This window comes from Gopherus evgoodei, chromosome 11, assembly GCF_007399415.2.
Source record: "Gopherus evgoodei ecotype Sinaloan lineage chromosome 11, rGopEvg1_v1.p, whole genome shotgun sequence".
Classification (NCBI taxonomy): domain Eukaryota; kingdom Metazoa; phylum Chordata; order Testudines; family Testudinidae; genus Gopherus; species Gopherus evgoodei.
Genome location: NC_044332.1, coordinates 37,020,400 through 37,038,204, shown reverse-complemented (window position 1 = coordinate 37,038,204; position 17,805 = coordinate 37,020,400). Strand labels below are relative to the sequence as shown.

The 17,805-nt window shown below is 48.3% G+C and overlaps 2 protein-coding genes across 3 annotated transcripts in view; one reads left to right on the top strand and one right to left on the bottom strand.

The window, feature by feature from the left end:
* Positions 1-235, bottom strand: part of NFE2L2 (nuclear factor, erythroid 2 like 2) — a 40,535-nt gene extending 40,300 nt beyond the window's left edge. Inside the window, exon 1 of the mRNA XM_030580513.1 lies at positions 99-235. Within this exon, the coding sequence (XP_030436373.1) occupies positions 99-131 (33 nt within the window). The 5' untranslated portion in view covers positions 132-235. The remainder of the gene's footprint in view (positions 1-98) is intronic.
* Positions 1-17,805, top strand: part of AGPS (alkylglycerone phosphate synthase) — a 184,094-nt gene that overhangs the window by 1,464 nt on the left and 164,825 nt on the right. Inside the window, exons 3-4 of one of the 2 annotated variants that reach the window (XM_030580509.1) lie at positions 1,386-1,512; positions 12,808-12,943. In XM_030580509.1, the coding sequence (XP_030436369.1) occupies positions 1,470-1,512; positions 12,808-12,943 (179 nt within the window). In that variant the 5' untranslated portion in view covers positions 1,386-1,469. Of the gene's footprint in view, positions 1-369; positions 1,513-12,807; positions 12,944-17,805 lie in introns of those variants that run through there. The other variant, XM_030580510.1, reaches the window with a different exon arrangement.

Genomic DNA, 17,805 nt, shown 5'->3' with positions numbered 1-17,805 from the left:
GGGGCGGCACAGCGCCAGCAGCACCTCGGGCTCCCGACCTGGAGCGTTTCCCCCCCGGCAGAGGGGCCAGGCCCGGGGTCCTAGTCCCCGGCTCTCACCTGCGGGGCGGGCGGCGCCTCAAGCTCCATCATGCTGGCGGCAGCGGACACAAACACCCCCGGCGCGGCGACCCTCGCTCACTGTCCCGCTGCTCGCTTCGACGCTGCTGGGGGGAGTGAAGCGGGCGGCCCCGGACGCGGACGGCTGGGACAGCGAGCCGCCTCCCGTTCCGCCCCGCCTTCGCCCCAGCCACTCACGGCCGCGGGAGGCGGCCCTTATCCCGGCAACAGCGGCCACACGGAGAGCGCGGCGGTGACAGGCCATGCTGGATCGGTCCCGCCCCGCCCCGCCCCTTTCACATGCCTGTCCTGTCACCAACCAACCTGACCCCGTCCGAGTCCCTCCCTGCCCTAAACTTGCCTGTCCCCACAGAGCCTTGCTACAAAACAGCGCGTCCGGCCCCCTCCTCTGTCCTCCCATCGCTGCAACACGCACACCCGGACCCAACCTCTCCCATCTGTCCCCAGAACTACCCACCCCCATCAGATCCCATCTCTGCCACAAACATCAAGTTATTCCCAGATCCCTCCCCATTCCAACAGATCTCTCTCCTCAAATTCCAGCTCACCAGATCCCACGCCATGCCTACCACATTGCTTCCCCATCAGATCCTTTATCAACCTATCTCCACCAGATCCTGCCACAAGTTATCAAATCTTCCCCAATTTACCATACTCATCCCATCTCCACCAGATCTGACAGATCTCTGCCTGCTTAATCTCAGCAGATTCCAATGTACCAGATCCATTTTCCCCATCCCAATATATCACAATCCAGCAGATTCACAGGATACCTTCCCAGCTGATCCTGCCACACCCAACTGATCAGCTCCTTACAGATCATACTAGATCCTTTCCCACCCATCTCATCAGATCCCTTCACTATCACACCCCACTAGATCCTTCCATGTCCCATCAAATCCCTCTCCACATCTCTGAGCTAATTTAGTAACCCTCACAGGAGTTTCTAATAGAATTGGAGCGGAAAAAGAATCTCTCACTCCCACCAGATCTCACCCCACAGTTATTAACTAATATGGCAGCTACCATGGAAACACCAGGCATGATAATAGGAGAGGAGGGATCTATGGAAATTGCCACACATTTCTCAAAACTTTTAATATAAGTTAATATAAGATCCCATAATGGGATCTCCTGAGACACTCATAGGAGAGGAGTGCTCTGAATGATTCTCCTAGATCCTTCCCCACAGCTCTAATTTTGCTTCCTTGCTTGCAACCACCAAAGAATTATTATTTTACAACATTATTTTATTCCTACTCCTAGAAATCCAGTGCTGTTTAGCTGTGGCTTGCAATATGAAGCTGTACATCAAGGCATATATGGACATACCTCCATGAAGGAGTGTGCATGGTGCAGTTTTGCTGCCTGTTTTCACAGAAGATAATGGAAGGTAAAGGTATACTCAGTCTGAGTTAAAACCATAGCTTTAGGTTTGAGGACATTACCCTGGGAAGTGTTCTGTTATGCTGGCCCCACAGTTGTACAACCAGGTGTCACAATTTATACACATTCAGTTCCTGGAAGAGAGGCCTCTAGGAGAAACCACAGAATTCTGAAAGTGTTTGTAGATTTAGTAGGTAGCACTGTTACTAGTTCTAAAGCAGTGCTCCAGCACAGGAAGCTATTTTGGCAGAGGTGCCATCTTTCAAATGAGGTTCTGACCACTTTTGATAATTAAAAAGATCCCACAGCACTTTTCAGAAGAATAGGCGCATTAATCCTGGTACATTGGCTAATTTCCAACAAAGATAATTACATTCTTCCTGCTTTAATTCCCTCTGAAATTTAAATCTGAGACAGTATTCTTCACTTCTTGACCTCAAATGTTGCTGTATAGTGTTAAACAGCTGGTGTGTATGACTATAGAAGTTTGTGTATTTCGGCGGTGGGTGAAAGTAAACCTTGTATTGTTAAATTTGTGATTCTGTGGGGTGAAAGTCACTATAAGAATGCAAGATGTTGTTATTTGTTATAAAGTTATAACAGGTCAGGATCAGTATCCATAGTGCATCCATGGTGGTGGAGTTAATGGTGGCCTTTAGGTATATGTGTGGCTCCTTTTAAAGCCAATAAATATACTTGAAGGTGGCACCACTAATGACCCCATCACCCATCTTTGCTCTGCCACTACTGAAAATATGGCTTCACTAATGTGCATATACCTGTTCTAAGTGATCTAGGTCACTGAGTTATTTAATCCTCTCATGTCTACTATAATAAAGTGTGTTGCTTTGTTGGGACAAAACATACAAATGAATGTACATAGTGTCAGATTTATAGATCTGAGACCATGGAAAGAGAAAAGAGATTGAATTTCCTGTTTGTCATTTAAATCTGGAACAGCTGAAAATATCTATTTTATTTTTAAAAATAAGATTCTATGTGAATTATACATAGCATTTATATAGTGAATTTCTTCTTCAGAGTACTTTACAAGCATTAACTAAGGTCTTCTTTTAACTGGAGGATTTGCAGCTGTGCAAATGTCTAACACAGATTTGCTGTCCTAATATCCTGATGCAGCTTCCCTGGTTTGAAAAACCAAGGTGAGCCACATCAGTGCAAAGTTTAAAGTTTCTCACCACAAACCTTAATATTCTTCTTCGAGTGATTGCTCATATCCATTCCAGGTAGGTGTACGCGCCACGCGTGCACGTCTGCCGGAAACTTTTTACCCTAGCAACTCCAGTGGGCCGGCAGGTCGCCCCCTAGAGTGGCGCCAGTATGGCACCAGATATATACCCCTGCCGGCCCGCCCGCTCCTCAGTTCCTTCTTACCGCCGTGTCGGTTGCTGGAACTGTGGAGTGCGGCTTGCTGACCTCCACGTCCCTAGCTCTCCTGTTCTTGTTCGTCGTTTTTAGTTGTAAATAGTTCTTAGTTAAGTAGTAGATAGACTGTTAGCATAGTAGTTAGTTAGAATCTCGTAAATAGTTATCTAACATCGCTTGCGGGGGGGCCGTTGCCCTCCCCGGCACCTGGCACTGGGCCCATGCCTGGCTCGCCGGGTTTCAAGCAGTGCTCGGCGTGCAAGAAGCCGATGCCTTCGAGCAATCCCCACGACGCGTGCCTTAAGTGCCTGGGGGAATCGCACATTAGCAACAAGTGCCGCATTTGCAAGGCTTTTAAGCCTCGCACTAAGAAGGAGAGAGACCAAAGACTTCGCGCTCTCCTTATGGAAGCAGCTCTGTCTCCGGCACCGGCGGCGCAGTCAGCCAGTTCTACTCCGGCACCGGACCGCGCCGGCACTGGCAAGACTCCCCGGCACCAACCATCTCCGGCACCGGGAGCAGACTCACGTCCCTCGGCGTCTGCAACACCATCCAGGCAGGCCCGAGTGGAGCACCCGGCACCTACCCTGGCCGCGGCACCGCCTACAGGACTGCTGTCGACTCCGGGCCTGGAAGGTCCGTCGAGTCCAGCCCCTCCTAGCTCCCCCTTAAGATCAGGGGTCGAGCTACGGGTACCGTCTACGCCGGAGACCTTTGCCTCGGCTCGGGACTTGATCGCATTGACGGAGCCATCTCAGCCTCAGCCGGCACCCCCGGGACGGGTAACCTCCAGGGGTAAGCCGATGCTTCGAGCGCTGTTTCCCGAGTCCCGGCACCGATCACCCCGGAGACATGAACGCTTGCGCTCGAGGTGCCGCTCGGAGTCCCAGCACCGTTCTCCCAGGCGGTACCGGTTGTACTCGTGGCACCGATCGCCATCTGCACGGTCCCGGTCGGGCTCATCTCACTGCCGGCACCGAGACTCCAGGAGCCGTTCACCTCAGCGTTCGGCTCCCCGGTCGACCTCCCGGCACCGAACCGGTGGTAGGTCCTGATCCCGGTCGACCTCCCGGCACAGCGCCGGTGGCAGGTCCCGGTCTCCGCTGCTGTCCCGGCACCGCACTCATCGAAGGTCGCGGTCCCGCTCCCGGCACCGACATCGCTCCCGATCCCAATCCGGATCTCGGCACCGGTCATCACGCCGTTCCCGGTCCTGATCCCGGCACCGATGTGGGTCACGGCACCGGGCCTCGGCACCGAGGGGAGCGTCGGTCTCAGCGTACAGAGCTGCATACCAACCAAGCTCAGCGCCTCCGTGGCCTTCTAGGGAGCCATCGGTCTCTTCCCAGACTGACAGCGCCTATGCCATGGGACAGGACAGACACTCGGCCCTGTTCCAGGACCCTCCACCACAAGAGCGAGGGCCTCAACAGTGGGGGTTTTGGACCCCATAGGCGTATTCCCAAGCCCAGGGTCCGCAACACGTTACCCCCCGCCCTATGGGGGAACGCAGACCACCGGAGGCGACGGTATCTAGACCCCCTCACTCCCCGGAAGCAGACGGCAGGTCCAGTCACCGGGACCCAGAGCTCCCTCCAGAAACGGAGGTGCAGCCCCACACAGAACCCCCCGTGGACACTTTGTTGCCGGGGGTTTCCTCGTCCTCTTCTCCGGATGAGGCAGTGGCGGGTACCTTGTCCTCCAGTCCTCCCCCGCTGGATCTTAGGGCACACCAAGACCTCCTCCGCCGGGTGGCACAGAACCTGGACTTGCAAGCAGAGGAGGTGTCTGAAATTGAGGACCCGGTGGTGAGCATCCTTTCCGCCGATGCGCCCACCAGAGTGGCCCTGCCCTTTATAAAGACAATCCAGGCCAACGCCACTAACATCTGGCAGTCACCGGCCTCCATCCCTCCGACCGCTCGAGGGGTGGAACGAAAGTACATGGCCCTTTCAAAGGGCTATGAATACCTCTATGTTCACCCGACACCCTGCTCGTTGGTGGTCCAGTCGGTGAACGACAGGGAGCGCCACGGACAAGAGGCCCCAGCGCCCAAGTCGAAGGAGGCGAGACGAATGGACCTCCTGGGCCACAAGGTCTATTCGGCGGGGGCGCTACAGCTCCGTGTCTCAAACCAGCAGGCCCTCCTCAGCCGCTACTCCTTCAACTCGTGGGTAGCGGCAGGGAAGTTCGCGGAGCTCTTGCCTCAGGACGCCCGCCAGGAATTTTCCACCATCCTGGACGAGGGCAAGAAAGTAGCAAGAACATCGCTACAGGCCTCCCTTGATGCTGCCGACTCGGCCGCTCGGACCCTAGCCTCGGGGTTCACGATGCACCGAATTTCTTGGCTGCAGGTCTCTGGCCTTCCACCAGAGCTCCAACATACAATCCAGGACCTCCCCTTTGAAGGCCAGGGCCTATTTTCGGAAAAAACAGACCCTAGACTAAAAGACCTCAAGGACAACAGGGTCATAATACGGTCGCTGGGCATGCATACGCCGGCGACACAGTGCAGGCCATTCCGGCAGCAGAACCAGCAGCGGCGGCGGCCGTACCCTCAGTTCCGCCCGCGGCAGGACCTCTCTAGGCGCCGAGGCAGGAACAACCACCGCAGGCAGTCTGGTGGTCAAATGGGGCAGAACCAAGGCTCCGCCAAGGCCCCTCCAGGGCCTAAGCCTTCATTTTGAAGGTGCTCCCGAGGGCGCAGTACCAGTTTCCCCTCCGAATCCCTCCCCGCAGTTTTCCAACCGCCTTTCTTTTTTCCTCCCGGCGTGGACCCGAATAACGTCGGACCGTTGGGTCTTGCGTACAGTGCAGGCCGGTTATCGCCTCCAGTTTTCTTCGCCCCCACCCTCCCACCCACCATCCCCGTCCCTTTTCAGGGACCCCTCTCACGAGCAATTCCTCCGTCAGGAGGTGCACGCGCTCCTTGTCAAGGGAGCCATAGAGGCGGTTCCGCAAAACGAGAAGGGCAAGAGGTTTTATTCCCGTTACTTTCTAATCCCCAAGTCCAAGGGCGGCCTCAGGCCCATCCTCGACCTGCCGGAACTCAGCAAGTATATCGTGAAGTTGAAGTTCTGCATGGTATCCCTTGGAACCATCATCCCATCCCTGGATCCCGGAGACTGGTACGCCGCCCTCGATATGCAGGATGCTTACTTTCACATCTCCATTGCCCCCCAACACAGACGTTTCCTCCGCTTTGTGGTCGACCGCCAACATTATCAATTTGTGGTCCTTCCGTTTGGCCTCTCTACGGCCCCGAGGGTGTTTACAAAATGCATGGCAGTCGTCGTCGCACACCTTTGACGTTGCCGCATTCACGTCTTCCCCTACCTGGACGACTGGCTGATCCGAGGCACATCGGAGCTGCAGGTCCGCGACCATGTCGACAGGATCAGCACCCTCTTTGCGGCCTTGGGCCTCGTCATCAATGTGGACAAGTCTACTCTGCTCCCCACGCAGCGGATAGAGTTCATCGGGGCCGTTCTGGACTCTACCCTGGCCAGGGCCTTGCTACCCTTGCCCAGGTTCCAGTCGTTGTCAGCCATCATTCTACGTTTGCAGGCGGCCCCGCTGACCTCTCTACGAAGATGTCTGGCCCTTCTAGGCCACATGGCAGCCTGTACGTTCGTAACGGCATATGCCCGACTCCGCATGAGGCCTCTTCAATCATGACTCATTGCGCAGTATCGGCCGGCCAGACATTCGTTGGACACAGTCGTCACCATTCCTTAGCGGGTGCTGGACTCTCTTCGATGGTGGCTGGACCAGTCCGTAGTCTGTGCGGGGCTCCCCTTCCATCCGCCCCAACCCTCGGCATCCCTGACTACGGACGCCTCAGGTCTGGGCTGGGGGGCACACTGCGGCACCCAGAGAACTCATGGCTTGTGGACACCTCAAGAGATCAACCTCCATATCAACATACGAGAGTTGAGAGTGGTCCGCCTTGCTTGTCAAGCGTTTGTCCATCTCCTTCAAGGTCGTTGTGTCGCGGTGTTCACCGACAACACGACGACCATGTTTTACATCAACAAGCAGGGTGGCACCAGGTCCTCTCCCCTGTGTCTCGAGGCCATGCGTCTCTGGGAGTTCTGCATAGCCCATTCGGTTCACCTTTCCGCCTCCTATCTCCCAGGAGTGCGGAACACTCAGCGGATCGGCTGAGCAGATCCTTTCCTTTCGCACGAGTGGTCCCTCCGTCCGGATGTCGCCCTCTCACTCTTCCAGAGGTGGGGTTGTCCCCGGATGGACCTCTTCGCGTCCAGGCAGAACAGGAAGTGTCGAGCATTCTGCTCCTTCCAGGGTCGGGAACCAGGATCTCTAACAGATGCATTCCTGATCCTATGGACAGCCCACCTGTGTTACGCATTCCCTCCCTTTCCGCTGATGCACAGGGTTCTCCTCAAGGTGCGCAGAGACAGAGCCCGAGTGATTCTCATAGCTCCAGCATGGGCCAGACAGCATTGGTACCCCATGTTGCTGGACCGCTCAGCGGCCAATCCAGTTACCCTACCCCTTCATCGGGACCTGATCACTCAGGACCACGGCAGGCTCTGTCACCCGGACCTTCCGTCTCTACACCTTACAGCATGGCTCCTGCATGGTTGACAGGCTCCGAGTTGCGCTGTTCTACCCCGGTTCGGGAGGTTCTCATGGGCAGTAGAAAGCCTTCCACCAGGGCTACTTACTCAGCTAAGTGGAGGCGTTTCTCCTGCTGGCGTTCAGAGAAAGCTCTTCGCCCTATGGAGACTCCCGTCACCACTATTTTAGACTACATCTGGTCCCTCAAGACCCAGGGTCTGGCGTTGTCATCCCTCCGGGTCCACCTAGCAGCCATCTCCGCGTTTCATCCTGGAATGGACGGATGTTCTGTCTTCTCCCACCCTATGGTGGCGAGATTCCTGAAGGGACTGGAGCGGCTCTATCCACAAATCCGCCCTCTGGCCCCTTCATGGGACCTCAACCTGGTCCTATCTCGGCTCATGGGCCCTCCATTCGAGCCATTAGCTACTTGCTCCCTGCTCTACCTCTCGTGGAAGTCCGCCTTCCTAGTGGCCATTACCTCAGCTAGACGAGTGTCAGAGCTGAGGGCCCTCACAGTGGACCCACTGTATACCATCTTCCATAAAGACAAGGTACAGCTGAGGCCTCACCCTGCCTTTCTTCCCAAGGTGGTCTCAGCTTTCCATGTTAACCAAGAGATTTTCCTCCCAGTCTCTTTCCCAAAGCCCCATTCGTCCTGCAGGGAGCAACAGCTCCACTCACTAGATGTCCGTCGGGCGCTAGCATTTTATCTGGACAGGACCAAACCCTTCCGCAAGTCCCCCCAGTTATTTGTGGCGGTAGCGGACTGGGTCAAGGGGCTGCCGATTTCCTCCCAGAAGCTATCTTCCTGGGTTACCTCCTGCATCAGGACCTGCTACGACCTGGCCCACGTTCCGACGGGCCGTATGACTGCTCACTCCACCAGAACACAGGCATCATCGCTGGCTTTCGTTGCCCGCGTGCCAATCCAAGAGATTTGTAGGGCGGCGACCTGATCATCGGTCCACACATTCGCTTCCCATTACGCCCTGGTTCAGCAGTCCAGAGATGATGCGGCCTTTGGCTCTGCAGTACTCCAGGCCGCGACCTCTCACTCCGACCCCACCGCCTAGGTAAGGCTTGGGAATCACCTACCTGGAATGGATTGAGCAATCACTTGAAGAAGAAAAGATGGTTACTCACCTTTGTAACTGTTGTTCTTCGAGATGTGTTGCTCATATCCATTCCACACCCGCCCTCCTTCCCCACTGTCGGAGTAGCCGGCAAGAAGGAACTGAGGAACGGGTGGGCCAGCAGGGATATATATCTGGTGCCATACTGGCGCCACTCTAGGGGGCGACCTGCCAGCCCACTGGAGTTGCTAGGGTAAAAAGTTTCCGGCAGACGTGCACGCGCGGCGCGTACACCTACCTGGAATGGATATGAGCAACACATCTTGAAGAACAACAGTTACAAAGGTGAGTAACCGTCTTTTCCCATTATTTGATACGAGGCTTACATAAAGTGCAGGAATTTGATGTTATGTCTCTCTAATATTATAGTGTTTGGTGTGTTTACACCACTCCTGTTATTATTATCATCATCAGACATTTGTCACTGTAATCACTCCAGAAAACAGAATTTCATGTTTCCCTTGTTTCTTTCACTAGTATGATGTCTCTGATGTGTGTTTACTACAAAAATAGAAAGCCTTCAATGTAATTATATATATCTTATACATTCAATTGAAGAACACAAACTATAATCAGAACGCCTTAATTATACGACTCTCCTTTGTTAAATATACCAGGTACCTTTATCTAGAATACATTGCTCTGCTATGGTAATTCAGATAGAACATGCTGCACTGTCACTGAACATATTAGTTATGTATAAGGAGAATACATACGTTTTATCACTGAATGTTACTGGGTATGTCTATGCAGTGTTATTGTAGCTGTGTCAGTGCCAGGGTATTAGAGAGACAACGTATGTGAGGTAATATCTTTTATTGGAGCAACTTTACATGGTGAGAAAGACAAGCTTTCGAGCAGAATACACAAAGCATTCTGATTATGCTATGTCCTTGATTTCAAGGAGAAATATTGCATGACAGCACCACAGCAATTGTGATGGAGGACCAGGAGCAAAAAAGTTAAGTCACTTTTTTCCTTTCCCTAGTCAATTCCAGTTTGCTCTGATCCAAGAATGACCCCACTGGCAGCTGAAACCAGACTAAATGTTGGAAACCCTGGAGAAACAGAGCTTTAAAAAGGGAAAAGGCCTGTCAGTAGTTAAAAACCCTTTTGACTCCAACTGCTCCCAGTTCCAGACTGTCTCCTTGAACATGATAATTTTATTGAATACCATTTATCGAGTTTTTCAGTATCATAAAAGAACAGCACCAGGAAGACACAGCACATTAGCACAACACAAATAACGGAAAGTATCTGTGCATGAGAAATTGCATGTCCTTCCCACATGATCCATCGAATAGAAAGTTGTACAAATAGTGAAAAGAAGCAAATATGAGCCATTAGAGTTGGTATACATATTGTATCACAGTATAGAAATGCTGTGTAGAGTCTGGGAAACAGTTTGCTTGGAGAGTGTGGGGAGGATAAAAGGGGAAGCATACTTTCTGGCCAGGCCAGATAAAGGAGCATTGAATATATATTTTAGTTTGTGTTTCTCGCTTAATTTATTTTTTCTTCCTCTCCTTATCTTCACACCCTCAGTGCAGGCACCCTTTGGCCTTCACCACTTACAAGTAATGGAGCCATCCCAATCTCATTTTAATTTAACTGTCATATCACACTACACCATTCTCACTATACCATGGGAAACTATATTAGGATCTTTCTCAATGAAAGAAGCTGTATGAAGTATGAGCTATAACTTTATTAAAATTATTGGTGTTATTGTCATTTAGTAGACTAAATAGTCTGAGGCATTTGGACATGAAGTTCTACTGGTTTGCTTGTTACTTGACCCTTAGCATTTTTCTGTTCTTCAAATTAAAACTTTTTAAAGAAAGTGTTTCTACCCGATACTCTTTCGATCCCAGAAATAATCCTTGAGGAGCATTCAGCTTTTTTTGTGATAAAATAACATATCTCTACAGAGGCAGATACATAGAGGGCCTGAATATAAGACTTTTGGTCTCCACTTCTAGATATGAAATTTTATTGATGCACACTAATGTACATGCACTTTTCACCCCTCACATTTCAATGTATGGCTATGCATGTAGCTAATACAGTTTGCATGTATAAATTCCATTACCTGCACATGCTGATATTCATTTCTGAGCTACACACTCAGTTGTTATATCACAGTGATGAGCTTCTAAAAATGTAGATCAGTAAATAGATGTTACTGCTAGAAAATTTGCAGCAGGTGTGTTTGTGTACTAATGAGCATGTGCACAAGGGCCATGTAAGTTGATGCTCTATGGAAGAGTCAAGCTCACTAAATGTATGATAGCATATGCAGGTATTTTTTATCAAGTATTTATAAAAAATACATCAATTTACATTTTCTCCATTGTTTCCTTTTATTTATTCTCTATATTTTTGTTCTGGCATTAAATTTTTTCCAGCCATGTAGAGTTTCAATTAAAAATGATATTTTTTTTCAGTTTGAGCAGCATTGTTTTAAATAAAATACTTTATTCTGTTGATTGGAATGTGCTTGCAGATATTGTCTCTGATTCTTTAAAGACAAGATTAGCAATTATAAAATGGAAACATTTATTTTGAGGTCTTTCTGGATTAAAGTTATAGCATAAGAGGGCTTTGGAGAAACTCTGTTTTCTAAAGGGCCTGAGTAATGTTCACAATAATTACAACATAGAAACAATATTATTTGTGAAGGTAGAAGCCACCAGTGCCACCTACTGCTTAAAACGTACAACTAAAAAAGACTTGTGAGTTTGTATATTTTCAAATAAAAGAATAATAGAAGAAATTTAATTTTGCTTAAAATTATTTCAAGCTACTGAAAGAAGCTTGATTTAGATTCTGAAATCCTTACTGGGGTAAAACTCTAATTGAAATTAATGAGAGTCTTGTCTGAGAACTGACTGAGCAGTGACCTCCCAGTTTTGCCCTTGGTTAATTTGAGATCTGTGATTTTGTGTTGGAAGTGCTTACTGATGTTGTATTTTTAACAAACTGTTAATTTTCAAATTGATCACCATAACATCACTGGGAAAATATTGGTGGGGAGAAGGGGGTTCAATGTAGATTTATATAAACTCCACTATGAGGCAAAGTTCTAACTTTAATTGAAGGATCTGGACAAGACAGGGAGTTGGGAGAGTGAGGACAAACACACATATGATGCAAAAGCCACCCTGCTGTGTCAAGGCAGGATCTCACAGATGTGGCAAATGAGCTGCTTACCACAAAGTAGCTTGATGTGCTCCATATCTGACAGACCATGTCATCATGTGGCCAAGATGCAGTTGGTGCTTCCTTTTCTTAACCTCTTGAGAAAGACCCTATCCTACTATTAATGGGAGACCAAGCATATCCGTGTGATCTCTTTCTCCTCGTTTGTTAGCACAGGACAGGATTTCTCACAAAGTGTGGCACCATGATGGCAATAACTTTATAACACAAAAGAGGTAGGACTTTATTCACACCCATCAGTATGATGGTGTGCCATTCCTACTCTCCCACAGGAGCATGTAGGTGCTGCCATTCTCCATCGGGACAGCAGCTTTAAATTCTGCCCAGTCAGAAACAATGCATCTTTTGCAGGCCCTGGGCCCAATCCCTTCCTAGCTGGTCCCACCCACTTGGTAGCCCAGGGATCAGGACTGAGATTTTTTGGATTTGTGATCCTCAGGCTTTCTTTTTTATTCAAGTGTTGTGTACTTTAAACCTTAGATTTTAAAACCCCTTCAAAACAAGAATTGTCTTTCTTGAGACTAGCATATTTGAAATCACTAAAAGGATTTGTGAAGACAATTCACTACTTTGTGATAGAATTTTAGAAGCCACTAAAGGAACACTGCACTGTCCCCTTCTTTATTCACACTGAAAAATGACTGCTGCTATGGCCGTATTCATCGGCTGTGATGGTCCCTGGCACTAGCAAATTATTCTGCTCAATGGACTAGTTTTCGTTTGAAAAGAATTTGGTTGTAATTCTTTTAAACTGCCGCTTCCATGCACGGTTTTTGCCAGCAGGGGACATTATAGAAGAAAAATTCTGCTCCTATTGCCAAGGAGTTAACTTGATAACATTGTAATAAGTAAAAGGGTGTTTGTTTCTCTGTTATTGAGCTGTCCTTGACTTGCACAAAATCATGCTGAGTTTAAAAAAACAGTCTTGTCAAATTTGCGGTATTCACTTTCAACATTTTTGTATTTCTACACAGGCACAACATTTTTCCACATAGGCATATCAATTCTAATGGTAGTACTGTGGCTAGGAACATTGCTGCAATGCCCTCCAGATTCCCGAGGATTTGCAAAGCAACCAGCAGTCTCCACCCTAACTCCTATTGTCTTGAGGTGAGTGGTGTGTTTCTCAAGGTAGGAGAGGGGACCCAAGCCAGTAGAAGCTTCCCTGCCAGGACCTGCTCTCTCCACAGGAAGAAGTGAGCTGCCTGTTGCCTTTCTTCCCGTTATCTCTTCCAACATCTTGAAACTGCTGTTTTTAGGAGGAGGCGAAGGCCACTGGCTGCGTTCCCATTTCTGGAAGGACGAGCAAGGCTCTCCCAACAACACTGTAGTCTAGAGATGGGGAGAAAGTTCTTCTTTGCCTTCTAGCTGCCAAGGAGCTCTGTTGCCCACAGTTATGCAGCAAGTATCTTTTGTTTTAATATACTTCAGATTAAGTAATTACAGCAATGCACAATGTACCCTAGAAAATTAGAAAGGTTGAAAATATGGGTTTTTTTTAAATATGCACACACAAATCAAAATCAACAGGAAAATGAATAACCTATTTGGTGGTACAATGTACCAACAAAATAGTGTAATAAAAATGAAATTATTTAAAGTAATATTCCAATCATACAGTCATCATTGATTTAGTTTCCAATTATACAGAGGTAATTGTATTAAGGAACTGCCTCATTCACTGCTTGCTGAGGAAATACTTGAGTGTTTTAATGTCCTGGCTTCTGCAGGTAATAAATGATCTAATCTGCACTCCTTACCTGACTGGAATCCTAATTCTTGTTTTACTTCAGGTGACCTAGGGCATATATTAGACAGCATCAGTATATCTGAGGATTTGTGAACTGATTGTCTACACAGAGTTCTATTCCTGAATAACTCTGTGTGTAAGGGTGTGGCTATACTACCCGCCGGGTCAGCGGGCGGTGATTGGTCCAGCGGGGGTCAATTTATCGCATCTAGTCTAGTTTAGACGCGATAAATTGACCCCCAAGTGCTCTCCCTTCGACTCCTGTACTCCACTGGGCCGAGAAGTGCAGGCGGAGTCGACAGGGGAGCGTCAGCAGTCGATTCACTGCAGTGAAGACACTGCGGTGAGTAAATCTAAGTACGTCGACTTCAGCTACATTATTCACGTAGATGAAGTTGCATAACTTAGATCGATTCCCCCCCCCACACACAATGTAGATTAGGGCTTAGACACTTATTCCAGAATAAATCAGGGCTGCCCAGAGGATTCAGGGGGCCTGGGGCAAAGCAATTTCAGGGGCCCCTTCCATAAAAAAAAGTTGCAATTCTATAGAATACTATATTCTTGTGGGGGCCCCTGCTGGGCCCGGGGCCTGGGGCAAATTGCCCCACTTGCCCTCCGCCCCCCTCTGGGCAGCCCTGGAATAAGCATGCCTTGTTCCATCCTGTTTAGCTTAACCCACTTTGAAAGTGGATTAAGCTAAACAGAAACAAGGCACTCTTATTTTGGAATAAGAGTATCTATACAGAGAGTTATTCAGAAATAGCGATTGTGCTTTATTTAAATTTACACTGTACCTTAATCCACATTAATGTTAGTCTCTCTGGACTTTCTCTCTCCCTTTTGCTTATTGGCTGTTTGCGCCAACCCTCTCCTTCCCCCTCCCTAATGGTGCTCATAGTCTGCAATTTACTTACTATGTAGGAAACATCTTTAAAATATTTAGCCATGTCTCCTAGACTAGTGCACCTCATGGCTCAAGGAGTTATATACCTGAAAGAAAAAATATTATACAACTGTTTGGGGGCTACCACATGCTTAGTAGTCACAACTCCATGGTCAATATGGTATTGAGTTGCACTGCTGTCCTTTAGGAATTTAAATCCAATTATAGCATAGGCGTCCTGACCCAAACTCTGTCTACTCTTCCCACTCCATTTGGGGTGATGAGTGCTCCCAGGACTCAGAGAGAGACTAGTTTCTGCATTAGCCCAGAGACTGCGATTATTCCTGGACTTTGCACAGAGCATATAAATGGTATGTGTGAGGAGGGCGGGGAGAGCAGGAACAATATGGTCCTGTTATCAAGATAATTGTGACTTTTCATTCCCTGATATCAGGCACAAGACAAAGCATGTGCTGGAACACTTCTCCTATTCAAGTATTGGAGGGTGCTGCAGGTGCTTAAATAAATGTGTGTAGGTGTGTCAGATTATCTACTATATATTCATCACCCCTCCCTAGCTTCTTCCTAAACTTCCCTACCCCATATTCACACCAAATCATGAAAAGATTGCACAACAAGCAGGAAAACCCATGCTATTTCTTATTTGACCTATTAGGAGAAAGAAGAGGGTGTGGCTGCCATAGGCACCAACTTCCTCTCTACCTGAGGGGTGCTTGACACCCCCCCTCCACCCCAGGCCCTGCCCTCAGTCTACCCCTTCCCCCAAACCACCCCGCCTCTTCCCACCGCATCTCTTCCCCAGCCTCTCCCCTGAGTACGTCCCATCCCCGCTCCTCCTCCTCCTTTCCAGCGCCTCCTGCATGCTGCGGAACAGCTCATCTGCAGCGGGTGGGAGGGGGAGAAGTTGATCAGCAGGGCTGCTGGCAGGGGTGGAGGCACAGGGGGGGATGGCTACTAAAATGACCCGCAGCTCTTCATTTATGAGAATTTCCTTCTGATGTCTTCGTGGTGTGGGAATACAACATATGTCTATCCTTCCTCCTGTGAGGGCTCACAGGCCTTGAACCCAGATCCAGGGGCCTCAGCACTTGGGCCATGACTGCTACCCTACAGCTCACCTGGGTAACATTTAGCTTTCAGAGGGCCCTGCCTCCAAAGCTTCCGACTGGGGGGAACCATACAGACTTCCATTGTCTAAGGAGTACTACATAAACCAGGAAGTAACAACGGGAAGTTGTCTGAGCAGCTAGAGGAATTCTTGGCTGATTGCTAGTATGGACCCCTCCTGCTTCTCTGACTCCTGAGACTTGCATCCATGCCTGCTCCTGGTTCCTGTCCTCCCATTCCAGACTCCTGTCTACTCCTAGTTCTTGCTGTCCTACCCTCCTCCAGGCTCATGCTCTTTCACCTTACCCCTGACTTTGTCTCTGGCTCTGACCCCTGGCTAGTACTTGATGTTGTCCCTGGCTTGGCACCTGAGTCTTCTCCTGCTCCTTCTCGCTCTGATCTTTGACTTGGAACCTGATGCTGTCTTTGGCCCAGGCCCCAGTCATTACACCTCCCTCCAATATATTTTAACTGTTCTGCTACCCAAGCATTGGTCAGCATGTTTAAAGTGTATTGCAACCCCTGATTATTGATACCCCTGTATCCTGCACAGGGCTACAGGGGTATCAATAATCAGTCAGAGATACAAATTAACTGTTAAGTCATCCAGGTCCATCCATCTCCATATCTGTGCTTTTCCCCTAATGTTTTGTCTAATCTAGTTTTCTGTGTCTAAAGTGATGGGGTTTTATCTGCTTTCCTTGTTCCACAGCCTATAAAGGATCTCACTTTCAGGAAATTTCTCTTGATATTCAATCTGAATTTTCCTTTTAATTTAACTGTTTACTTCTAACTTACATACCTTAGTCCTATCCTAAATAATTCCACTTGATGCCTGGTTTACACACCCATGAAATATCTGTAGACTGTTATTGGCTTGGATCCTGCAAGTTCCTGTGTAGTGCTCAGCTAGGAGCAAGGATATTTTGCTCAAACATAAGCATGAGCACAGACTATGTTTTGGCACAAGAATAAGCAAAGGTGTCATCCTTTTCAGTGAGCAGACTGTAAGTCCCTTGGGTACCCACTCTCTTATTCTCAGAGCCTGGGTTAAGAAAGGGGAAAGATCTATATGAAAATGGGAAGTTCTGAGGAGCTACAGCTCTAAGCATGATTCTAGGAATGCAAATGAGGTACTTATCTATCCACTCATGTTTTTTTGCTTGATTGCTGCTTTTGGCTTGCTACTAGGCAGAAGTAATTTAGCAGTTGCTCAGCAGCGCTCTCTTCAAAGCAGGATTGGGTTGCCCCCTGCACTCCCTGGCTAACTCATGCTTTTGCTTTATGTTTATGCACAGTCTACAATATTGAACCCATCATGTGTCCCCGTAGTCATCTTTTAGACAAGTTGTATGTATTTAGCTTTTTAACATTTTCCTTATACATCAGTCCCTCCAGCCTGCTGATTACTTTTTTTGACTCTTTGAATTTCCTTCCATTTGTCAATGTCCTTCTGAAAATATGGTGACCACAGTTGAATGCTTAAATTCAGGGTCACAAAGAGACGGATTTTGACCTTCCTACTCGATGCTGTGATACCTTTCTATATACAAAGCTAAACTGCATTGGCCCTTTTTTCCAGCCATGTCATATTGCAAACTCATGTCTAGCCTGCTATCTCTTTCACACCTAGGTCTCTTTTAGCATTACTGTTTTCCAGGTTACTCCCTTGCATTAACTAACTTCTTTGGATTATTAGTCTTTAGATTTATCAATGTGCATGATTCCATATTAACTCTCATTTTGTTGTTTTCTGTATATTTTCAGTAATCTCTTTAAATCCCATTTATAATGTCTCTGTCTTCACTGGCATTTGCAGCTCTTTTCAATTTACTATTATCTATAAAGGTCAGTGACCTGATGCAATTTACTTCCCCTTCCAGATTATTGATGAAGATGTTAACAAACAAACAGACCTGTCATCAAATCCTGCGGTACTCTATTAAATACCTCTCCTAACTCAGTACATTTGTTTACAGTCTTTCAGCCAGTTTTCAATTTATATTACGGTCTTGTAATGAACCTGCTAGTTCATTACTGGGTACCTCTCCTCCATGCTGGCAGAGCTAGGGATCTAGCCATTAGATGGCACTACGTTACTCAGTTCAATATATTGCCTGTAGAAAGTATAGGAAAAGGAAGTAGCAGCCTCCTGAGCTCAAAGGGGCCAGTCAGAGAGGGAGAGGGCATGTCTACACTTACCAGGGA